Source organism: Hyperolius riggenbachi, chromosome 12 (assembly GCF_040937935.1).
Source record: "Hyperolius riggenbachi isolate aHypRig1 chromosome 12, aHypRig1.pri, whole genome shotgun sequence".
Classification (NCBI taxonomy): domain Eukaryota; kingdom Metazoa; phylum Chordata; class Amphibia; order Anura; family Hyperoliidae; genus Hyperolius; species Hyperolius riggenbachi.
Window position 1 is genome coordinate 139,702,482 of NC_090657.1, and position 22,644 is coordinate 139,725,125.

Sequence of the window (22,644 nt, forward strand, 5' to 3'; positions counted from 1 at the left end):
CCGCCAAGGACTAGGGGCCACCACCTGGCAGGTGGTAACTCTTTTCAAAGGAGCTGCGACCATCGAGAGTACCTCACAAGGCCGAGTGGGGACGGTACTTCCCCACATGCGTTCCAGACTGGTTGCCCTATACGCAACCCAGCTTTGTGAGTATATTTGATCATTTCCTACTAACTGAGGTAACCACACGTGAGATACTACACCAGATTGGGCTCCCGGTGTCTTCCCCTGATTTTTTCTACCCTCTCAGCACAGACGAAAATTCTGAAGACATTGTCTCCCATATGACTTCAGGACTGTGATGCGTTTGGTTACTATGCTGTAAATTATGCTTTTTTTAATACCCCTGTTATCAGATATGTAATAGGAATGCATACATTTCTCTATAGAGTATGAATTAAAGTATATATGATTCTTTTTCCAAATACAGATCGGACAGCGGCGATTTTGTATTGACTGTCTCTGGAATATCCATTTCTGTAGGCCTGAGCTTGGGAAGTGATGAAGATGGAAGGCCAACTGTGTTCCCCTCAGACTGCAGTGCCTACATTGAGAACATGGATGTGTACTTTTCTGATACCATAGAGTAAGATGAATCCAGTAATGACATTTATTATTATTTAAATTATGTTTTGGGGGTTTCTGAAACTCTAATTCAGTGAGTTAAACATTGTCATCATCAAATATTTTATTTATTGTATTTTCACAGAAGTTAGCCAATAACATCTATACATTCTTCTTCACAAAACTGTGTATATTTGTTACCTCTGATTACATATACTCTATTCATGTAACATCAGTTCTATCACTACAATAATAATACATATTCATGTGTCTCCATTGCTGCAGTCACTAGCACATACCAGTATGCCAATCAATAGCACATACCATTAGTTAGCATATACCAGTAAGACAGTTATTAGCACATATCAGTATGCCATTAGTTATCACATACCAGTATGCCATTAGTTATCACATACCAATATACCATTAGTTATCACATACCAGTATGCCTATTTGTAGCACATACCAGTATGCCGTCATTAGCACATACGAGTATGCCAGTTGATATTATTATTATTTATTGTATTTATAAAGCGCCAACATATTACGCAGCGCTGGCTGATAGCACATACCTGTATGCCAGTCGATAGCACATACCAGTATGCCAGTCTTCAGCAGTTGATAGCACATACCTGTATGCCAGTCGATAGCACATACCAGTATGCCAGTCATTAGCAGTTGATAGCACATACCTGTATGCCAGTTGATAGCACATACCTGTATGCCAGTTGATAGCACATACCATTATGCCAGTCGATTGCACATACCAATATACCAGTCATTAGCACATACCAGTACACCAGTCATTAGCAGTTGTAAGCACATACCAGTAAAGACCTCCCCCTTCCCATTGGTATTAATAATATATAACTTTTCTGCCTGTCTAAAACTCTGGCCTTAAGTATTGCTAATACTGTATAGACATTTTGCATCAATGTAATGCCTTTATGTTCCAACTTCCAGCTGGCTTATCAACCTCTTTGATGATGAAATTTCAGAATCTCTAAGAGAAACTATGGAAAGTCAGGTAATTTTTATTTGTATAGAATACAGATGTACAACGTAAACATAGACAATGTTTTTGAAAAAAAAAAAACGCTTGTTGGAGGACTTATGATATACCTACTGGAGATCTTTGGAGATCTGGAACGTGATATGACTTGTGTTGGGCTTTTATTTTACAGCTTCAGCCTCAGTATAGGCAAAACAATAAGAAAGTCCTTTTGTTTACAAACAAGAGAAGCACAACGCCTTTGCCTTTCCAATATATTACGGACTGATCTCATACAACCAGGCCAAAAGCTGCAGTAATGGATGTCTGTCTGTCTACACCTGAAAAAAACATGTGGCTAATCTAGACTAAATTAGTTTGACTTCAGTCAGAGCACCTGATCTGAATGCTTGATCAGGGTCTATGGCTAATGCTGGGAATACACGTTTCGTTTTTGCCTTCGTTTAAACCTTCGTTTCGATTGTGCCTTTTGTCCTTTTCGATCCCGAAATAATCGATCGTACGGTTAATATCACCACCCACGGTTTCGTTTTTTTTTTCGATTCTGATGGTTTCGTTTTTCCAATGATCGAAGGCTGCAAAGACACGTAACATAGTACAGGGACGGACGGACGGCATAAACAAATATATAATCGATCTGAACAGCCATCAAGCCTACCAATGGCTCGATTAGATGGATAAAGAGAGATAATATCAAACATGTTCGATCACTAGTCGTTCGTTTTTGGGGTCTATTCATCGAAACTATAATGAGATTATGACTATTTTCACATATGTTTTCAACACTCGATTCGTTTAGCGAACGAATCGAAGGTTAAAACGAAGGCAAAAACGAAACGTGTATTCCCAGCATAAGAGTATTGAAGTCAGAGGAGCAACAGGACAGCCAAGCAATGTGTGTTGTTTGAAAGGAAATACATATGTCAGCCTCCGTATCCCTAACGATTTAAGGTGTGCTTTAAAGGCATTTTATTGATAAGATCTGAAAATATCACCTATTAGAAGACTTATGAGAAAAGGTAAATGAAATAAGTGCCATTGTCTTTATTCCCAGATACAGGCCCATAAACAAAAAAGCAGACACTACTAATTTGTTTTTGTTTTTATCAGGTTTTGTTTTATCTGTTATCTGTACTTTCCTATTAATGTCTTAAAATGCAATATATAAATATGCAAATATATAAAATCTATTTGTTCTTGTACCCCAGTATTTGTTTTTATTTTGTATAATTTATTTGTAGTGATTTTAGTTTGGCTGACATGTTTCTCCTTACAGATTTGTCCTCAGATCTGTAATGCAGTGGAAAATCAGGTGGAATCTGCTCTGCAGAACCTGGCAGGTAGGTCGATTGTTGTCCTCAGTGTTGAGAAATGGAATAAAAGACTCAGAACGCTTATGGACGAACATTGACCTACAAAGGAGTCTTTACAGCACTCGGCATTGATATTTAAGCATTTTTCCAGGATTTTATTTTTTTATTCAAAGTAATGCTTTCTTCTCTCATGATTAAAGATTCAAGCACTTTATTATCATTGTGTAACACAACAAATTGACTTTCCATGGCAGCCCCATGGGGCATATACGGAACATAATGATAGTAACAAAAGTAGAAATAAGGGAATTATACACGTATGCCAGAAATGTAAAGAAGTTGTACACAGTGTTAATTATTTCAGAGAAGATTCAGAGTTTAACAAGTTCATGGCAGATGGGAAAAAGCTGTTTTTCAGTCTATTTGTGTGGCTGCAGATTGATCTAAAACGGGTGCCCGCATTTTTTCGGCTCGCGAGCTACTTTAAAATTTGCAGAGTCCAGGAGATCTACCAACATGTAGGTACCTTCAGTATAGATAGTTAGGTATAGGTGACTTCAGTATAGGTGGCCAGGTATAGGTGCCTTCAGTGAAGCCAGGTATATGTGCCTTCAGGGTAGGTAGCCAGGTATATGTGCCTTCAGGGTAGGTAGCCAGGTATATGTGCCTTCAGCATAGGTAGACAGGAATATGTGTCTTCAGCGTAGGTAGCCAGGAATATGTGCTTTCAGCGTAGGTAGCCAGGAATATGTGCTTTCAGCGTAGGTAGCCCGGAATATGTGCCTTCAGCATAGGTAGCCAGGAATATGTACCTTGAGTAAAGATAGCTAGGTGTAGGTGCAACTTACCTCCCTCAAACTCCAGCAGCAGTGTCTGGGGCTTGTCCTGGCCCGGATGCAGCATCCATCGAGTACCTGTAATGGCACCAGCGCATGAGTTGGGCGCCGGGTGGTGATGCTAGCAAATATATCTGTAATTCACATTACTGATAGAGATGTAGAGAACGGTTCGCCGGCGAACGGTTCCAGGCAAACTTTGGGGGTTCGTGTTCGCCTGGACCAAGCGAACTTTTGCGGAAGTTTGATTCACCCCATAATGCACTATGAGGGTCAACTTTGACCCTCTGCATCACAGTCAGCAGGCACATTGTAGCCATTCAGGCTACACTAAGCCCTGGAGCCCCACCCCCCCTTATATAAGGCAGGTTTGCCGGCCATTACACTCACTCGTGTGCCTGCTAGAGACAGACTAGGGACAGCTGCTGCAGACTTGTTCTCCTAGGGAAAGATTAGTTAGGCTCTTGGTCTTGGCTTGCTCCTGGCTGATTGTTATTGCTAAAATAGCACCCCTCAACAGCTCTTTTGAGAGATAATGTTTTCCAGATGTGGTTTTTTGTGTGTGTGTTGCTCACTGACATTATACAGCCCTATCTGTTGCAGCTGGACCTTGGTAATTGTTATTACTGTGCCAGCCAAGCACTGCCTAACTATCTATACTGGGACACCTACCTATGCCTACCTAACTACTGGGGCACCTACCTACCTATACTAGGGGACCTACCTATGCCTACCTACCTATACTGGGTCTTCTACCTATGCCTAGCTAACTACTGAGGCACCTACCTATGCCTACCTACCTATACTGGGACTCCTACCTACCTATACTGGGACTCCTACCTATGCCTAGCTAACTACTGGGACACATACCTATGCCTACCTACCTATACTGGGACTCCTACCTATGCCTACCTACCTATACTGGGACTCCTACCTATGCCTAGCTAACTACTGGGACACCTACCTATGCCTACCTACATACAAGAAGATAATAAGGTCATTGCTTCATTCTGGACAGACCAAATTTGATCAGCTGGGCAGTCACTGTTGTTCTATCATTGAGCTACCACAGCCCGGCGACCATATGGGCTTGAAAACCGCCACGGCCTACACTCTGGCCACGGTGCGCACCAGTCCAGCACGGCCGTCACTACGCAAACAGCTGTTTGCGGTGCGTTACACAGTAAGTTTGGTGCGTGTTAAGCTTGGGGGTGTAATCTCCACAGTCAGCATACAACACATAAGCTGACGTGAAGGAGGTACACACACCAGCACAAGGGATCAGGATATCCCCAGTTTAGTGGAGGAGAGGACTGACTCCAATAGGAGATTGTGGTGCACAGAGCCGGTGCAGATCTGAACAGCCACAAACACTTTCGTAATAACGTCTCAGCGCAAAGTAGCGCTGAGCGCATAAACCAGGACTGAGGAGATCAGGACAGGTAGACAGAATGAACGCTTGCTAGCTAGCGATTACTTAGCGACAGCAAGCGTCCAAAACCAGACAGACTGGAATGAGGCAGCCAATGCGTTGCGGCGATGGCGTGCCTCACAAAGACAGGACAGGAGAGACAGGAAATAGCAGGATCGAGATAGATGAATGTAACACAGATAAATATACAATAAGTATGTTTTCCTAGCGTATTACAATTACAGCTATCAATGAAACTATTTGTAAGGTCTGACTAACATATGTATATATCGGCAATGAACCGATATATGACATAAGCAGGAACGCTGACTAGGACTGGAGTAATACAGGGAACAGGACTCAGAAGGATTCGCTATCTCTTCGCAGAGATGAACGCAATCCACAAACAGTAACAGAACAGGATTCAGAAGGATTCGTTATCTCTTCGCAGAGATGAACGCAATCCACAAACAGGACCAGGAACAGGATAACTAGCTCAGCACGGGTGTTCACGATACGCGCAAACTACCAAAACGTGCTGGAAAACTGACTAACTGAACACAGGAAATAAACAGTTCGTGTACGTATATATCAGCAACACTGATATATCAACGTAACACGGATACAAGGAAAATAACAAAATGCGCAAGTATGCGTATATATTGGCGATGAACCAATATATGACACAAGACAAGCAAGTAACAACTTCTAGAACAAGAGCAGAACTAGGAGGACTCGCTGACCCCTTCGCAGGAGTCAGCGCAGTCCACACGGACCAGGAACGAGGTGGGGCACGAGCAGAGTAACAGATAGAGTCTGAGACTATGGTAGCCCATGAGACATTGCAGGAAGCAGTTCTTTATACTGAGGTCATCCAATGGGAGCAGACCTGCAGATTCCCACACAAGTGAATGGTAATTAATCACAGGCTGATAGCAGGAAAAGGCAGACAATGATATGCAGCCTGCAGGAAAGGGACTGCCCCTCAACTGCAGCAGACAATGTTTGTTTACACAAGAGCATGTCAAACTGTCATTACTTTCAGAGTGACTGCAGATGGAATCAGCAACTAGTTCAAGTGCAAACCAAACTATGCAAGAAAATGCATGTAATGACATCAGAACTGCTTGGGTTACAATACCACTGCAGCCAGCAATAAACGCTGCAGACATGATCATAACAGTGCGTCAGTGTGAAGCAGAACGCTAATTACACTCCCTGATTGATGTATACAGATGCAAGATGTTTGAAAGCACTTTAGGCCTGCAATTTAGCATTCAATGTCATTTCTGCCCTTAAAACGCTGCTTTGCGTCACATCCAGATTTTTCCCCGGGACTTTGGGCATGTATCCCACTCCGCCATGCCCCCCTCCAGGTGTTAGACCCCTTGAAACATGTTTTCCATCACTTTTGTGGCCAGTATAAATTTTTCTATTTTTCAAAGTTCGCATCCCTATTGAAGTCTATTGCGGTTCGCGAACTTTTCCGCGAACTGAACCTTCCGCGAAGGTTCACGAACGGGGTTCGCGAACCGAAAATCGGAGGTTCGCGACATCTCTAATTACTGATATCATACAATACTCTTACCCAGCAACCATTCTGACACCAACTCTCCTTTCCTAGTGCCTAACCCATATAGGCATTGGTGTCTTTTGTACTTACCATAATTCCAGCCCAGGTTGTTGGATCATTCAAACTCCTCACTGTCCTCCTTTGTTGCCTCTTCAGCCTTGTAAAACTTTAGTAAAACAGCTCAGTGTCTTTCACTAATACTGTGACTGCATGTACTTACCAATCTCCCTATTGCTCCACTCCTGCACTGTATCTTCTCTGCTGCCTCTGCCTCACCTCCACTGAACTGCTTTCCAAGCACAGAGCATGTTCACTGATCCTAAACAATCCCTAGGCCCAGTACAGGAGAAAGTCCTGTATTTCCAGATGACAGTATTGCTAACTAAACCTTTACAGCTCCTTCAACACTAACCATATGTAATCTGGTGAACCTTCAAAACTATTCATACCTAACTTATTAGCCTTACAAATTCTAATAGCTAAAGAGGTTGCTGCACAAAGTAATAGCAGTAGGGTATTGTACCGTGTTAGCCATCAGTAAAAGCAAGAAGTTTTAAATTAGGATGATACCATTTATTGGCTAACTACAAATGAATAAGAATAAACAAGCTTTCGGCCTTGCAGCCTTCGTCAGGTTTACATCCTGTTAGTTTGCAAGCTGGTGGTACAGACAGCTTATATACATGCAACATCAAAAGGGAAAACAGATATTTTTTTCAAGCATAAATACGTCATTAAGATGCCTTAATACAAACAGACCATCTAAATGGGGTAAGATAAGGATCTTTGTTTACTCCACTGCTCACAGACCTGGTGTTAGGATTGACCCAGAGGTATCGTAAATTCTTAGTTCACAAGTTCAGCTAGAGTGGCTGAGACAGTTCATATATCATCAATCTCATACCAATATAGAAAGTTGTTGTCCTTATTCAAACCCTTCTGCACAGCTTTGAACCAATTTATAAATTTTGTTTCTGCTATTAATCGGTCATTTGACGTTTTGAAGCCGCCCTTCAGGGCAGTCCATGCTGTGTCCGTTGGACCGAAAGTGTGTAGCAACTGGGAGTCCAGATTTGGTATCATTAATAGTGTGCCTGTGTCCATTCATACGTTTGCGCAGTGTTTGTCCAGTTTCTCACACGTACATAACATTGGGGCATTTAGCACACATGATCAGATATACCAGATTGGTAGACCCACAGGAAAATTGACCTTGTACTCTGTACTCCTGTTGTGAACCTGGTATCGTTACCCTGTCAGTGGAGTAAATGTGTCTGCAGGTCCCACATATTTTTTGTCGGCAGGGTGATGTTCCGTTTTGTTGAGGCCTATTCAAAGAGCTCCTGACAATCATCTGTTTTAGATTGTGTGGTTGCCGATATGACAAGAGTGGAGGTTTAGGGAATATCGTTCTCAGTCTGTGATCCTTGTGTAAAATGGGATGAAGTTCCTTAGCAATCCTCCTTAAGATTTCCAGGTGTGGGTTGTAGGTGACAACCAAAGGGACACGTTCCTCTTTCTGGTTTTGCTTATATTTCAGGAGTTCAGTCCTGGGGATGTTGCTGGCTTTCCTGATTTGGGCCTCAGCCATAGGAGGACTGTAACCTTGTTTAATGAAAGTGTTCTTAAGGTGATCCAGGTGCTTGTCTCTGTCCTTCCTGTCAGAACAAATTCGGTTGTACCTTATAGCTTGGCTGTAAATTATAGAGTTCTTAATGTGCTTGGGATGAAAACTGTCATATCTTAGGTATGCGGGACGGTCTGTAGGTTTGCGATACACAGAGGTTTGTATGTTGTTACCCCTGATGTATATGGTGGTGTCCAGAAAGTTAATCTCTGTGTGAGAGTAGGTAAGTTTCAATTTGATTGTAGGATGGAAGGCATTGAAGTTCCTGTGGAACTGGAGAAGATCATCCTCACTTGCGGACCAGATGATTAAAATATCATCAATGAAGCGGAAGTAGGCCAAGGGTTTTATGCCACATGCATTGAGGTATTCCTCTTCGATTTTGGCCATGAATAGATTTGCATACTGTGGAGCGAATCGCGAACCCATTGCCACGCCCATCTGCTGTAAATAGAGGTCCTGTCCAAAAGTGAAATAATTATGAGTGAGAATGAATTTGATCGGTCCAGTAATAGGCTTTACAGGTATGCCCTGACCCTGAAGGTATTTACGGCAGGCCGCAATACCATCATCATGGGGAATGTTTGTGTACAGGGACTCCACGTCCATCGTGGCCAGTATAGTTCCCTCAGGTACTGGGCCGATGGATGTCAGTTTGTTCAGGAGGTGGGTGGTATCCTGTAAGTAGCTGGGTCTTTTACAGACAAGAGGTTCCAAGATGTTTTCCAGCCACCCTGAGATGTTCTCTGTAAGAGTTCCGCTCCCTGAGATTATGGGCCTGCCTGGGTTTCCCTCTTTGTGGATCTTGGGAAGCATGTAAAAGCAGGCTGTTCTAGGCTCTTCAGGAATAAGGGTCCTTACATGTAGTCTGATGTTTGCAGGCAATCTGTTAACCATCCTTTTAAGTGCCATCCTGTAGCCTTTTGTGGGGTCCCCCTGTAATTTGGCATAGTGAGCGGTGTTGGATAATTGTCTTTGTGCCTCCTGGATGTAGTCACTGGTGTTCATTATGACTATGGCCAGGGCCGGCCCGCCCATGAGGCGGGTTCCTCAGGCGGCAAGAAGTGGAGGGGCGGCACCAGATGAAGTGGCTGTGATAGCGGGGGGAGCCAGATGTGATAGCGGGGGGAGCCAGAGCCGCGGTGAGGGCAGCCCGACCTCTCCCTCCCTCTCCCCGGGCTGCCCTCCATGCTCCCCCCTCGGACTGCAGGCAGCAGAGTTAGCGCGCAGGGAAGCGCTGCTGTACACAGTTGTTGCTCACCTCCCTGGATCCGATCGCCGCTCCCGCCCTGCTGGTCTCCTCTCTGCCTAGCCGCTGATACACACGTGGCTGCTTCCTGTGTAAACAGGACGCAGCGTGTGTAATGTATCAGCGGCTACATTGCAGAGAGGAGACCAGCAGGGCGGAAGCGGCGATCGGATCCAGGGAGGTGAGTAACAGCTGTGTACAGCAACGCTTCCCTGCGCGCTAACTCTGCTGCCTGCAGTCCGAGGGGGGAGTATGGAGAGCGGCTTGGGGAGAGGGAGAGGTCGGGCTGCCCTCCCCGCGGCTCCGGCTCCCCCCTCCGCCATTATGAGGGGGCACCTACCTACTTAACCTATACTGGGCAAGCTACCTATCTATCCTATACTGGGGGGGCACCTACCTAATCTAACCTGTTTTGGGGGCAGCTACCTATCTATCCTATACTGGGGGGCAGCTTCCTATCTAACCTATACTGGGGGGCAGCTACCTATCTAACCTATACTGGGGGGCAGCTACCTATCTAACCTATGCTGGGGGGCAGCTACCTATCTATCCTATACTGGGGGGCAGCTACCTATCTAACCTATACTGGGGGGCAGCTACCTATCTAACCTACACTGGGGGGCAGCTACCTATCTAACCTATACTGGGGGCAGCTACCTATCTATCCTATACTGGGGGGCACCTACCTAATCTAACCTGTACTGGGGGCAGCTACCTATCTATCCTATACTGGGGGGCACCTACCTAATCTAACCTGTACTGGGGGGCAGCTACCTATCTAACCTATACTGGGGGGCAGCTACCTATCTAACCTATACGGGGGGCACCTACCTAATCTAACCTGTACTGGGGGCAGCTACCTATCTATCCTATACTGGGGGGCACTTACCTAATCTAACCTATACTGGGGGGCAGCTACCTATCTAACCTATACTGGGGGGCAGCTACCTATCTAACCTATGCTGGGGGGCAGCTACCTGTCTAACCTATGCTGGGGGCAGCTACCTATCTAATCTATACTAGGGGCACCTACCTAATCTAACCTGTACTGGGGGCACCTACCTAATCTAACCTATACTGAAGGGCAGCGACCTAATCTAACCTATACTGGGGGGAAGCTACCTATCTAACCTATACTGGGGGCACTTATCTAACCTGTATTGGGGGCACCTACCTACCTACCTAGCTAGCCTATACAGGTGGCAACTATACTGGCTACCTATACTGGGGGCACCTACCTAACTAACCTATACTGGGGGTACCTACCTATCTAACCTATGCTGGGGGCAACTATACTGGCTACCTATATTGGAGGCACCTACCTAGCTGACCTGTACTGGGGGCACCTACTTATCTAACTTATACCGGGGGGGGGGGGGGTGCCTGCCTATCTAACATACTGGGGGCAACTATACTGGCTACCTATACTGGAGGCAACTACCTGGCTAACCTATACTGGGGGCAACTTTACTGGCTCACCCATGCCTGGCCACCTATACTCGAGGGGGACCTATAGCTGGCTACCTATACCGGGGGGGCGCAATTTTTACACCCTCGCCCTGGGTGCATTTTAGCCTAGAAACTGCACTGTTGCCGCCGGCCTCCGAGTCCGACGACTCCGAGCTCTGCGGCCTCTCCTGTCTCCTCCAAGGCTGCACGCTGGTGACGCTGCCTAGTGCCTACGCCTGCTGATTTGATGGCGGCGGCTGCCGCCCGCTCTGCTGCCCTGGCTGCGGCTGATTGTCACGGTCAGTCACTGAGCAGCGATCGCCGCCGACGTGACCGTGACGATGATGATGAGGCTGGCTGGCTGCCGCCGGCCGCCGCTCACTGGCCCAGCGCGAGATCCCTCAGATCCGAGATGGAGCATGCCCGCCGCAGACCGCAGCCGTCTGTCCCCTGCCAGTGCAGGATGCATGCTGGGAATGCGGATGCCCGCCCTTCGCCGCCGCCAGACCCGGAGGGAGACCCAATCCCCGGTGAGTCAGTCAGTCACTTTGCTGCGTCACTCAGGCTTTCGTTCACGGACACGGTCGGTTGTGTGGGGGATGTAATGTTATGTAGAAATATTGGGGGGGGGGGGGGGGGGGCGCCTTTACGATCTTTGCCTCAGGCAGCAGAAAGTCCAGGACCGGCCCTGACTATGGCACCACCTTTATCCGCTGGTTTAATAATAATGTCCTTATTCTCCTTAAGGGATCTGATGGCCTGTTGCTCCTGTGGTGTTACGTTCTGGGCCAGTGTCTTTCTTTTACTCAGGATCCTGTCATGTATTTGTCCAGGGCCGGGTTTTCTCCTTCTTTGGGGCTCCATCTTTTTTTCTTCTTTTTTAGATCTGGTGCGTTTTGGTCCATTATCCATTGTATCACAGGCTTCCTTATCATGGTAGTGTTCCTTGAGTCGCAGCTTTCTGAAAAATTCCTCCATATCTCCACAGAGTGCAATCCTGTCTATGGGTCTCGCAGGGCAGAATGACAGGCCTTTGGAGAGTACTGACATTTCAGCTTCAGTAACCTGATAAGAGGAAAGATTCATTACACCTGTGGGTTGCTCTTTTTCTGCTGCTTGTGCATCCAGGCGTCCACTCTTAATTCTAAGTCTCTGAAGTTTTTTCTTTTTGTTGTTAATTAGGAATCTCTGTAGTTTCCCATAGAAGGTTTGTAGTTTATCCCATGTATATCCAGTGGGGTCATCATTCAGAGACAGTTTCAGGCTCTGTATCTCATCCTTTGTAATCCTCTTACGGTTATAGCAGACTCTTAAAAGGTTATTCCGTATTCTCTCCGAGCTCCTCCTGCAGATTTCTTCTGCAAACCTGCTATTGTATGTATGCAGGGTGGGATTCTGTATCCTTAGTCCTTGAGGTATAAGTTTTTCCTTTTTGCATGTAGTCAAGAAAAAGATGTCGCTGTCCAGTTGTGCAAGTTTCTTCAGGTCTTTCTTTAGTTCCAGGAAAGTGCGGTACATTGCGGTATCTGCACAAAGTAAGAGTATGATGCTGCTGCTGTGGCAGGTAAATTCATTCAGCAACCCCTTACCTACAGATCACTTTTTAGTTGGCATCCGTCCCAGTGTGCGGAATCTAAGAGATCACCTGGTCTTCACCAGAGTAATAGAGCGCTACCCAGGAAATGAATGACTTTGCAGTTATGACTCTGGAGTTTGCCGAAGAGTTGGGACTGATAGCTGCACAGTATTAATGGAAAGAGTTGGGGTTTGTGGCTGGCTGGATTAATGAAGACATCTGTCAGCAGGGAGTTTAAATGCCATTAGCCATCAAGCATGCATAAAGTGCCTGTGCTGATGCCAGGGAACGTGCACACACACCTGCACATAACAGATCTCAGAAGCTTCGGAGCGTTATTGCACCAGAAACAATAATAGTCAATGGTAACTTGCAAATGTTTAATTTTTGTAGCATTTGTAGTGTGGCGCACATGTGCAAATGAGATGCAGAGCTTCCGATCCAGCAGTATAAACATGATTAAAGGGTGAGACTTTTTGAAGGCAGGTTGCCACTTATTTCCCTGTCAACACAGTCTACCACATATCCTAAAGTGTGTGTAATAATGAGGTGCAATACGATGTGGCAGCCATTTTGACTCAGGCAAATAGCATTGCACCAAGTGTAAAATGACCCTCAAAGTCCCACGGGTTGCATTTATTGCACTGATAACTGAAGCTCAATTTGGAAACTCTCGCTAGGTATGAAGAAGCCTTAATGTCAGCTGTGACCTTCAGTAAACCCTCAAACAGTATGTGATTGTATACATATATAATGTAATTTATGTAACACTATAATATTGGAAACTATTCTTGTCTTGCAGTTACAGCCAAACTAAACGATGTGGTAGCTATTGACTTCTCACTGATAGCACCTCCAGCTGTGTCACCTGATAGTGTGGATATGGATATGAAGGTAAAGAGGCCTACTTATCAAAGGATTTTGTTAAAGTGGACATGAACTCTTGCACAGGGCAGAAGGAAAACATAGAGAGATCCAGCCTGTCTCATTCTCCCTCATCTGTGACTAATCACAAGTGTAATTTGATCTCTCATCTGTGGAATCTCGGGAATCCCAGCAGCCTCAACCGAGCAGCTAATTTGTAAGCACAGGATGTTAACCCTTTGTCTGCTTCCATGAAAGCAGGAAGTAGACACACTGCAGATTTATTGCAGGATTTCTATCGGCTGTAACAAAAACATTTCTCTTTAAAGGTTATTATGCTGTTGCTTATCTTTTAGAGGAAAGAGGACGTTCTGAGTTCAGGTTTGCTTAAAGATACCCACCTATACAGAAAATCTGCAAGAGGGACAACCGATAAGGGAAGAGGAGCAGAGGGATTTTGTTAAAAAATAAGCAATGTCCCTCCTATACTTTGAAATAGGGTGTAATTTAGCATAAAATGGTGTTTGGGCAGCAGTGTTATCCCCAAAACTTATTCTATGAAGGTGACAGCCTCAGTTCCTTTGTCCTTGTCTGCCTTACAGAACATATGAAATTAAGATATCCGTAGATGCCCATACTTCTAAAACACCATCTACAACTTTTTTCCACAGGGTGAAATTTTTGGAATCCATCACAATTCCACCCCACCATTCTCACCACAGCCAATGTCCCTCCCAGATGACCAGAACTGGATGATCTACATTGCTGTTTCTGAATTCTTATTTAATTCAGCTGGCTTTGCTTATCAATCATCTGGAATGCTTGTCTTCAATGTGACCGATGACATGGTAAGAGAAAAAAAAAATCAGCTAAAAAATATTGTAGGATCAACTGTATTGAGTGGTTCTTTTTTTGTTATAGAGGGATGAAAACAGCTGAACTGTTTTGCATCTGAAAATTCTATGATCATTTGTCTAATAATGACAATTGCTAATAAAAATTTGAGGGTGGGCACTGCTTATGCAGGAAGTATGAAATAGATGAGGACATGCTGCACACAGGGCTGGTGCTACCATATAGGGTTAGGCAAAGGGGAAATTCACCTAGGACCCTTGCACACTGTCTGGCTGCTCCAGATCTCTTCTTGACATGTGCTCCCTGCAGTGCCGGTTTAAGGGGCCCTGGGGCAAACTAGAGTTGGCCCCCCCCCCCAGCGCAAAGCTTCTCTCTCCCCCGCCATTACCCCTGTGCTCCCCGGGGGCCCTGCAAGTATAATAGCCATAATTACCTATTAGTCTCGGCGGGTGAGCGGACAGGAAGCGGCTGTACTTTGAGACGCTGTCTCCCTTCCACTCTATGACCCGGCGCATGTTTACACATGACGCGCTGGGTCATAGAGTGGGAGGGAGGCAGTGTGTCTCAAAGTGCAGCTGCTGCCCGTCCGCTCACCCGCCGGGACTAATAGGTAATTATGGCTATTATACTTGCAGGGCCCCCGGGGAGCAGGCAGAATGTAGCAGGGTTTGCGCTGCATGGGCCTCAGCAGAGGTTGGGGCCACGGGGCAGTTGCCCCCTTTGCCTCTGTGGTAGCACCGGCCCTGGCTCCCTGGGGCCCTTGCACCATTTTTGCGGCAAAACTCACCTGTTCCTTCTTCAACCCTGCTAGCTGCCTCTTCTCCACAACCCATCAGTTGTCATTACATAATAACATACATAGAGCTAATGGAGGAGAGGATGAAGATGAGAGCACACAAAATAATGAAGCAGCGTAACAGGACAGGTGAGTTGCTATGCTACAAAAATGCTGCACTGGCTCTGGGGAGCACAGTAAAGTTGAAGGGAGGAGATCTGGGGGGAGGTGTGAGGTGCTGCCAGGTGCTCGCCAGGTCAGGACCCACAGGACTACCCCACCAGAGACGAGAAGAACAGAATGGGTACCTTGCCAATAAGGAAAGAGTAGTAAACAGGATAACTGTACTAAACAGGATAACTGTATGCGACAGACAGGAGGGGACAGGCAGAATGGTATAGTCTGGACAAAGAAGGCTGAGCGGGAAATAGCTGGATAAGTAACGGAGCACTGGTCAGGGGACACTGGATAAGTACCAAAGCACTAGAAGGGTAAGCATGGAAGGCACATCCTGGAGGGAACAGACTGGGCTTTACTGACATGGCTGTACTGACAGGGTTGACTTGGTAGACAGACACAAGGGTAATTGACGTGACAGGTACAGGGCAGAGAAACTGATAGGCAGGGCAGCAGGGGCGTATCTGAGTAATATAGAGCCTATGGCAAACACTGAAATTGCCCCACAACAACAAAAAAGACACAGGTTCTAATTCTTTCCCACCTTGCTGCAAATGACTTCACCATTACAGATGGCCCTGCTTAGGAGAACTTATGGAGAAGCATGTGATCAGTTTGATCAGCTGATAGATTTGTAAGGTTCTGATTTGCTGGTCCTGATCATGTGTTAAACCAGGAAATCATCACTAGGGATGGTCAGAAATGCCAATTTCCGATTCCGTGGAAAATCCGCATTCCACCATTGCCGATTACCAATTTCGCTACCAATTCCGTTTTCCGCTACCGATTTCTGCATTCCGATTTCCATAGATATCGTGGAAATTGTCGCCGACTTTAACAGCGATTTTCTCAAAAACTATAAGGTCTTTTTGAAAACTTTTTTTTCATCTTGCTCACAGTTTTCTGTTTAATAAACCCTGCAAATGTGGTGTGTCTAGGACCTATGGGGGCTTTGCTATTAACCGCTAAAGTCGGCGGATTTTGACTGTAATGTAAAATGCAGAAAATTCACATTATCCGATACGCGGTAATTTTAATCCAATCAGAAGACTCAGAATGAATAAGCCAATCAGAGAATGCGGAAATGTTTGCCTAAATCCCCATTCTTTGGTTGGTTTATTCACTCTGAGTCTTCTGATTGGCTTAAAATTACTGCATATCAGATAATGTGGATTTTCTGCATTTTACATTACAGTTAAAAGCCGCCAACTTAAGCGGTTAATAGCAAAGCCCCCATAGGTCCTAGACACCAAATTTTTAAGGTTTATTAAACAGAAGACTGTGAACAAGAAGAAAAAAGTTTTCAAAAAGACCTTATAGTTTTTGAGAAAATCAATGTTAAAATCGGCGGAAATTTCCGCGATTTCATTTCCGCAGAATCCGAATGAGCATCCCTAGTCATCACTGCAAATCAGGACCTTACAAATCTATCAGCTGGTCAAACTAATCACATGCTTCTCCATGAGTTCTCCTAAGCAGGGCCATCCCTATTCACCATTGCTGTCTCTGCCATTGGCTTTCTTTCACTTCCTTTTTCACTGACCACCTTCAGCTGAAACAGGAAGTGAGAAGTGGAGTGAAAAAAAATTGACATTGAGTATTTGACCTGTATGCCTCTAGTCTTAACAAACCTCTGGCAGAGCAGCAGCAGTGGCCAAGATTACCCTTTAGTGTCCCTTTAATTGTCCTCAGTAACCAGGGCTGGATTTTTGGCAAGGCCGCAAAGACCATGGCTTAGGGCACCAGGAGGCAAGAGGCGAGCACTTGGCTGGGCACACTCATGCAGTCAAACTGCCAAACATGTGAACTGCAGCAGGTTGGCAAGTGTCTGGGACTCAGGGGATGAAGGGGCAGCGAACAAGGGAAGCTCACTGTCTGTGGCATGCGCTCACTCACCATCACCGCTGGCCCTTGACCCAGCTCCAACCTATCAGAGGGGAGGGTTTGATGGCTGGATAGTATCAGAAACCCCAGGGTACAAGCGCAATGAGAGTGACCTTGGTGAAGAATAAAAACTTGGATTGGAGCTGCAGCAGGGCAGGAAAGAGTGAGATCAGGAGTTATGTGAATTGTGTGTGCTATGTAATTTAAAAATAGCCCCACCAAAGTCTTAAGGTGCCCATTAAGAATGCAATTTTATAGAACAATTAACCTCCCAATCCATTAATTTGTGATCAGAAGGAAACGATCAGTAAGCATCAATGTAGCCCATAAATCAAATACAAATTATAGCTAATCCAATTATTTCAAATGGAATCAATCCACAGAACAGATTTATGAAATGATTGACAAATTGATCATTTGTAGTTGATTGGCACCATCAACACTGTCCAATCCAATCAATCAATTAAGGGGTGCAGCTAAGATTTTGGTGGCCCCAAGCAGTCTATAAGTTGAGGCCCCATCCATGAAAGGTGAAAAATGGATAGGCATACACAAGCCCTCATTAAGGCTGCATGTAACTGCAGACAGAAGACATTCATGGCTAGCAGCTGGGAGACTGCACTGCACGATATGCACGCAGTTTAACGGCCTCTGGGAAAGGGGCTGGCAGATTTCCCATATAGATGTTACCCACAGCATTAGAGGAAATAATAACACAACTGTAATATATTTCAATTTTCACTGTATTCACTGTATTGCAATACTTTGGTTGTTTTCTCTGCCTATAGATTCCTAAGGGCTCTCCAGTGCGTCTGAACACGTCTTCTTTTGGAATAATGATACCACAGGTAAATACAGATCGTCTAGTATACTTAAAATAATTTGCTATAATGTATTGCATGTGTTTGTCAGGACTAGGAGGACAACAGACAGCCCCAAAATCATCACCCAATGCATGGCTTGTATGCCTATAGCCAGCGATGGGGACAGGTAAATCACCGCATATAAAAAGTAGACAGGATTGGCTGATCTTTGTGAATTGTTAAGGCGCCCATACATGTAGCGATTATGGGAAGAATTGAAGAAATGAGATATTTCTCTCTGATCTATTCTGATTCTGCCCCCCCAGTGTAAATGTGCCCCGTACAGTTATATTTCACTTGTCCACTGTCCACCCACCACAGCCCGTCCATCTTTGGCTTCCTCCATTTGAGGCTCACACTCTGCCAGTGAAAAGCATGTGGTGCATTATGATGCCACATATTCGCCACGTGTACTATACACCAGCAGCTTGAGAGCGCAAATTAAGAAAGCGGAAGATGGAAGGGCACCGCTGTGTGTGACAGGTAAAGTATAAATGCACGCACAAGGCGTGTAAAACTGGGGAGGGGGGACAACACTGGGGGTTCTGTCGCTCGTCCCAATATTGCATGCCCTTATCGCCACACACCCGATTGATTATGTCCGACAAAGGGGACCAGGGTTTCAATCTCGGCTCTTCCTATTTAGTTAGCCAGCATTTATTACATAAGGAAACCTTGGGCAAGACTCCCTAAAACTGCTAATGCCTACTAAGCACTCTCTAGTGGCTGCAGCTCTGTTGCTTTAAGTCCACCAGGAGAAAAGCACAAAAATGTTTTGTGACTTTCTTGTCTTGTCTAATTTGTCAATACATACTATAAATAATTAAAGAAATAAATAAATATACAGAGGTGTGTTGTGTTAAGTAATCACTGATGCAGAAAAACTAGAACTGGATTTATTTAAAAGTTACAGCAGCTCTGTAAACATAAAGCCATTCTTTGGTTTGTATATCGAGCACACACACTGACAGGCAAGAACAGGAATCAACAATCCTAGAGCAGTATAGATAGGTCACATGTAATCATGTAGTATCACAGTAATATCACAGTGCCCACTACAGGCAAGAAGCATGAACACCACATTTCCCCTCTTGTTACAAAATTGTCTCTAACCTCTTGAGGACCGCAGTGTTAAACCCCCCTAAAGACCAGGCCATTTTTCATTAAATTGGCCACTGCAGCTTTAAGGCCAAGCTGCAGGGCCACACGACACAGCACACAAGTGATCCCCCCCCCCCTTTCTCCCCACCAACAGAGCTCTCTGTTGGTGGGGTCTGATCGCCCCCCAGATGTTTGTTTGTTTATGTTTGTTTGTCAGTTTTTTAATTAAAAAATTGTTTTTTTCCCACTATTGTAAACCCCCCTCCCTCCCTCCCCCCGCCAGCCAAACCCCGTGATCAGCTGTCATAGGCTTCAGCCTATGAACGCCGATCACCTCTGTGCCTCAGGAGGGGACAGCCGTGTCACACGGCTGTCCCCAGTACAGCGCTGCTGCAGATCACATCGCTCCGCCCCGCCTTCAGTCTCCGAGCGGCGGTTGACGCTCGGGAGACTGTTGGACGGCGAAATCACCACCTAATTACACATTAGACGGTGATTTCGCCGTCTAACAGTCTCCCGAGCGGCAATCGCCGCTCTGAGACTGAAGGCGGGGCGGAGCTCCGCCCCCCACCAAGCAGGAGATGCGCGCGCAGCCTGTGCGCGATCTCCTGCAAAACAGAGCCCCAGGACCTTACGCCGAATGGCGTTAGGCGGTCCTGGGGCTGCCGCCACAGCCACACCCATCAGCGTGAAGCGGTCAGCTACAGGTTAAATGAATGTCAAGTATGTAAATATCCTTCTATAATACAAAGCAATACTATGCAAGTTAACTACATTTTGTGTGGATAATGGACACACCACTTATCCTTTGTCCACACAGGTGGTCTTCTGACTCTTTGAGTAGTAAAGTGATATAAAGGTACCCATACACTTATAGATTTTCAGCAGATTCGACCATCACATAGATTCCTCTCAGATGCCTGTCAGGTTGAATCTGATGTGTGCCACACACTAGGAACAGATTTCCAATAGATTTCAGTATGAAATCTATTGGAAATCCATCAAAATGCATTGCTGCACTATTCGATCCAATGCAATGCTATGGGCCATCGATCGGCCACCAGCAGCTGATCCACCTAGATTTTCTGTCTGGACCGATCGAGCAAATCGATCAAAATCGGTCATAAATCGATCGATCATGCTGCCTGCTGCATCAATTTCTAGCCAATCCGATTAGAGCAGCCTAAACATATATTGATGTCAGAAACTAAACATATATTGATGGGCTGGCCGAAATCAACCACTGTATAGGTACCTTAACTAAGGAGCTTGGGGCCCTGGTGCGAGTTTTACAAGCAGTGTGTTAAAACCAACCAAGGACAACTGCAGTGTCAGGGAGGTGTAATCATAGTAAGGATACAGTTTGTTAAGGATTCAATGCACATATAGAAATGGTCATTACCAGCATAGCACGTAATAAGATGGATGAAGGAAGGCCCATAGTGGGCCCCTCTAGTCCAGGACCCCGGTGCTGTCGCAAGCACTGCTTTTAATTAAATCCGAATGTAAAGAATCCTACAGTCTCCTGTAGTGCAATTAACTGATAAGGGCTTTTTAGTAAGGTCGGCCTTTTTGTAATTATAGCAAGAGGGGTTTACCATCATTACTGATGGATGTTACATCACACTACATCCCACCAACTAGCCTTTGCTCGAAGAAAGTGCCACTTTACAGGAGCATTTAATGAACAAGGTAGGTGTCTAAAAGTCTCCTTGATTAGTTCACAATATGGATTAGTAGTAAAATATTATACAGTAAAATTGTCAATGCACATTTGTACATGTAATGGGTGGTGGAATCTTTGCTTTGCTAACGAAAATGTTTTTTATGCTTGTTTGTTTCCAGTTGAACAAAATGTACCCAAATATGCTGATGAAGCTGATGCTAACATCGCCTTCTGCACCATCTCTGAATATCGCCCCTGGGAATGTGAGCCTGGCACCGGTGCTGGAGGTCCAAGCCTATGCCATACTGCCAAACTCATCCCTGGCTCCTCTCTTCCTGCTCAAGCTGGTCAGTCATGCCCTGTATTAGGCCTTGTTCACATCATAAATCGCAATAGCTGACACCATTTATTTGCGTTTTTGTGCGCAATATTTTTCAGCGCCTCCCAGCATTTACCTGCGTGTTGTGATTTTTTTGTAAAGCACATTTCTAAGCACTTTTGCAGAGCAATTCGTTTTTTTTCACTTCCCGACATCAGTCAGGAAGTGAACACTTTCAGCCGGAAATGAATAAATACAATGTATTTATTCATGAAAGCGCTGGAGAAATCACTATACAAAGTGCTTTTTCAAACACTTTTTTGCGATTTCCCTATACCTTCCATTGAAGCAAATCACCCGGAAAATGGTGCAGGCAGCGCTTTGGCGAGCGGATCGGAATGGAAACGCTCAGATGTGAATTCTCTCATAGGGAATCATTGCACAACGTTTTCACAATTGGCGATTTCATACACATTATTTAATGATTTAATGATTTCTACATTTGTAAAACATTATTTGTAAATGAAATACAACACTATTTTTATAAACCGTATTACTGCTTATCGTTTACACCCCGCACCCTTTTTTCCCGACGCTCTTTTTGATGTACGCGTGGGAGCCACAGGGGGTAGCTGGAGACACAAGGGGGGGACAATGCAGGGACTCCCCGACTTGGCGGCAGGTCGGCAGTTTGTATCGGCAGGCATTCGTAATTCTCGGGACTCCCTGTATTTTGGCATATAAGACGCAAGGACTTTTTCTCCCCATTTTTTGTGTCTTATGTGCCAAAAATATGGTAGCTACTGTGCTAGTTATATTACTATTGCATTGTTATTGCAAATTCTAAAACATTTTCAATGAAACATCACATACAATAAAGTTAGAGCCTTTATAAATGCATTCATATAAAGGGTCCCTGAACTTTTAACCATGTTTACTGATATCAATACATCTCGTTAACAGACAACCGACATCTTTGCAGAAGTTTACGTAAATTCCAGTCAGATCGTGGGAAACCTGAAACTTGATAGGTAACATAATCCAATAATCCAAAATAAGTAAACTGAGTGTGACACCTTCATCCTAGGGTAATACGTTATTTTGAACTCCTTGCTTTTGACACTATTTATATCCAATAAACTGTGTTCAAGTGTAACTCATAGATGGCAGACTAGTTATGCACAATATTTAGATGCATAAAGCATTATCACTTTCATTGGCATTTTGTCTCACTATTGTCTGACTTATTTGATATTTTTTTTCACCTATATGAATTTTGGTATGAACTTTTGCACAATATCTGCACTTTATTTTCATGTATTTAATAAACTGATATCTCTGTGATTATTGAGTGGTGTTGATTTTCCATCACATGCCGTGTGTAGTCCCTACACCCCCTCCATGGTAGCTAGCCTGTTACTGCTTTGGCCATGAACTGTCGCCCAACGAATCAAGTCCCAATTCCTGCCAAGCAAGTGCAACAGCAATGTAAAGTGTGGACAAGGCTTTACAAATGAATCATATGACCAA

At 44.8% G+C, this 22,644-nt stretch overlaps 1 protein-coding gene across 2 annotated transcripts in view; it reads left to right on the top strand.

Annotated features, from left to right (window-relative positions):
* Positions 1-22,644, top strand: part of LOC137542303 (bactericidal permeability-increasing protein-like) — a 71,766-nt gene that overhangs the window by 37,043 nt on the left and 12,079 nt on the right. For both annotated transcript variants that reach the window (XM_068264123.1, XM_068264124.1), the window contains exons 4-11: positions 431-586; positions 1,528-1,591; positions 2,853-2,916; positions 13,413-13,504; positions 14,146-14,322; positions 17,954-18,013; positions 20,975-21,142; positions 22,078-22,145. In XM_068264123.1, coding sequence (XP_068120224.1) covers positions 431-586; positions 1,528-1,591; positions 2,853-2,916; positions 13,413-13,504; positions 14,146-14,322; positions 17,954-18,013; positions 20,975-21,142; positions 22,078-22,145 — 849 coding nt within the window. The remainder of the gene's footprint in view (positions 1-430; positions 587-1,527; positions 1,592-2,852; positions 2,917-13,412; positions 13,505-14,145; positions 14,323-17,953; positions 18,014-20,974; positions 21,143-22,077; positions 22,146-22,644) is intronic.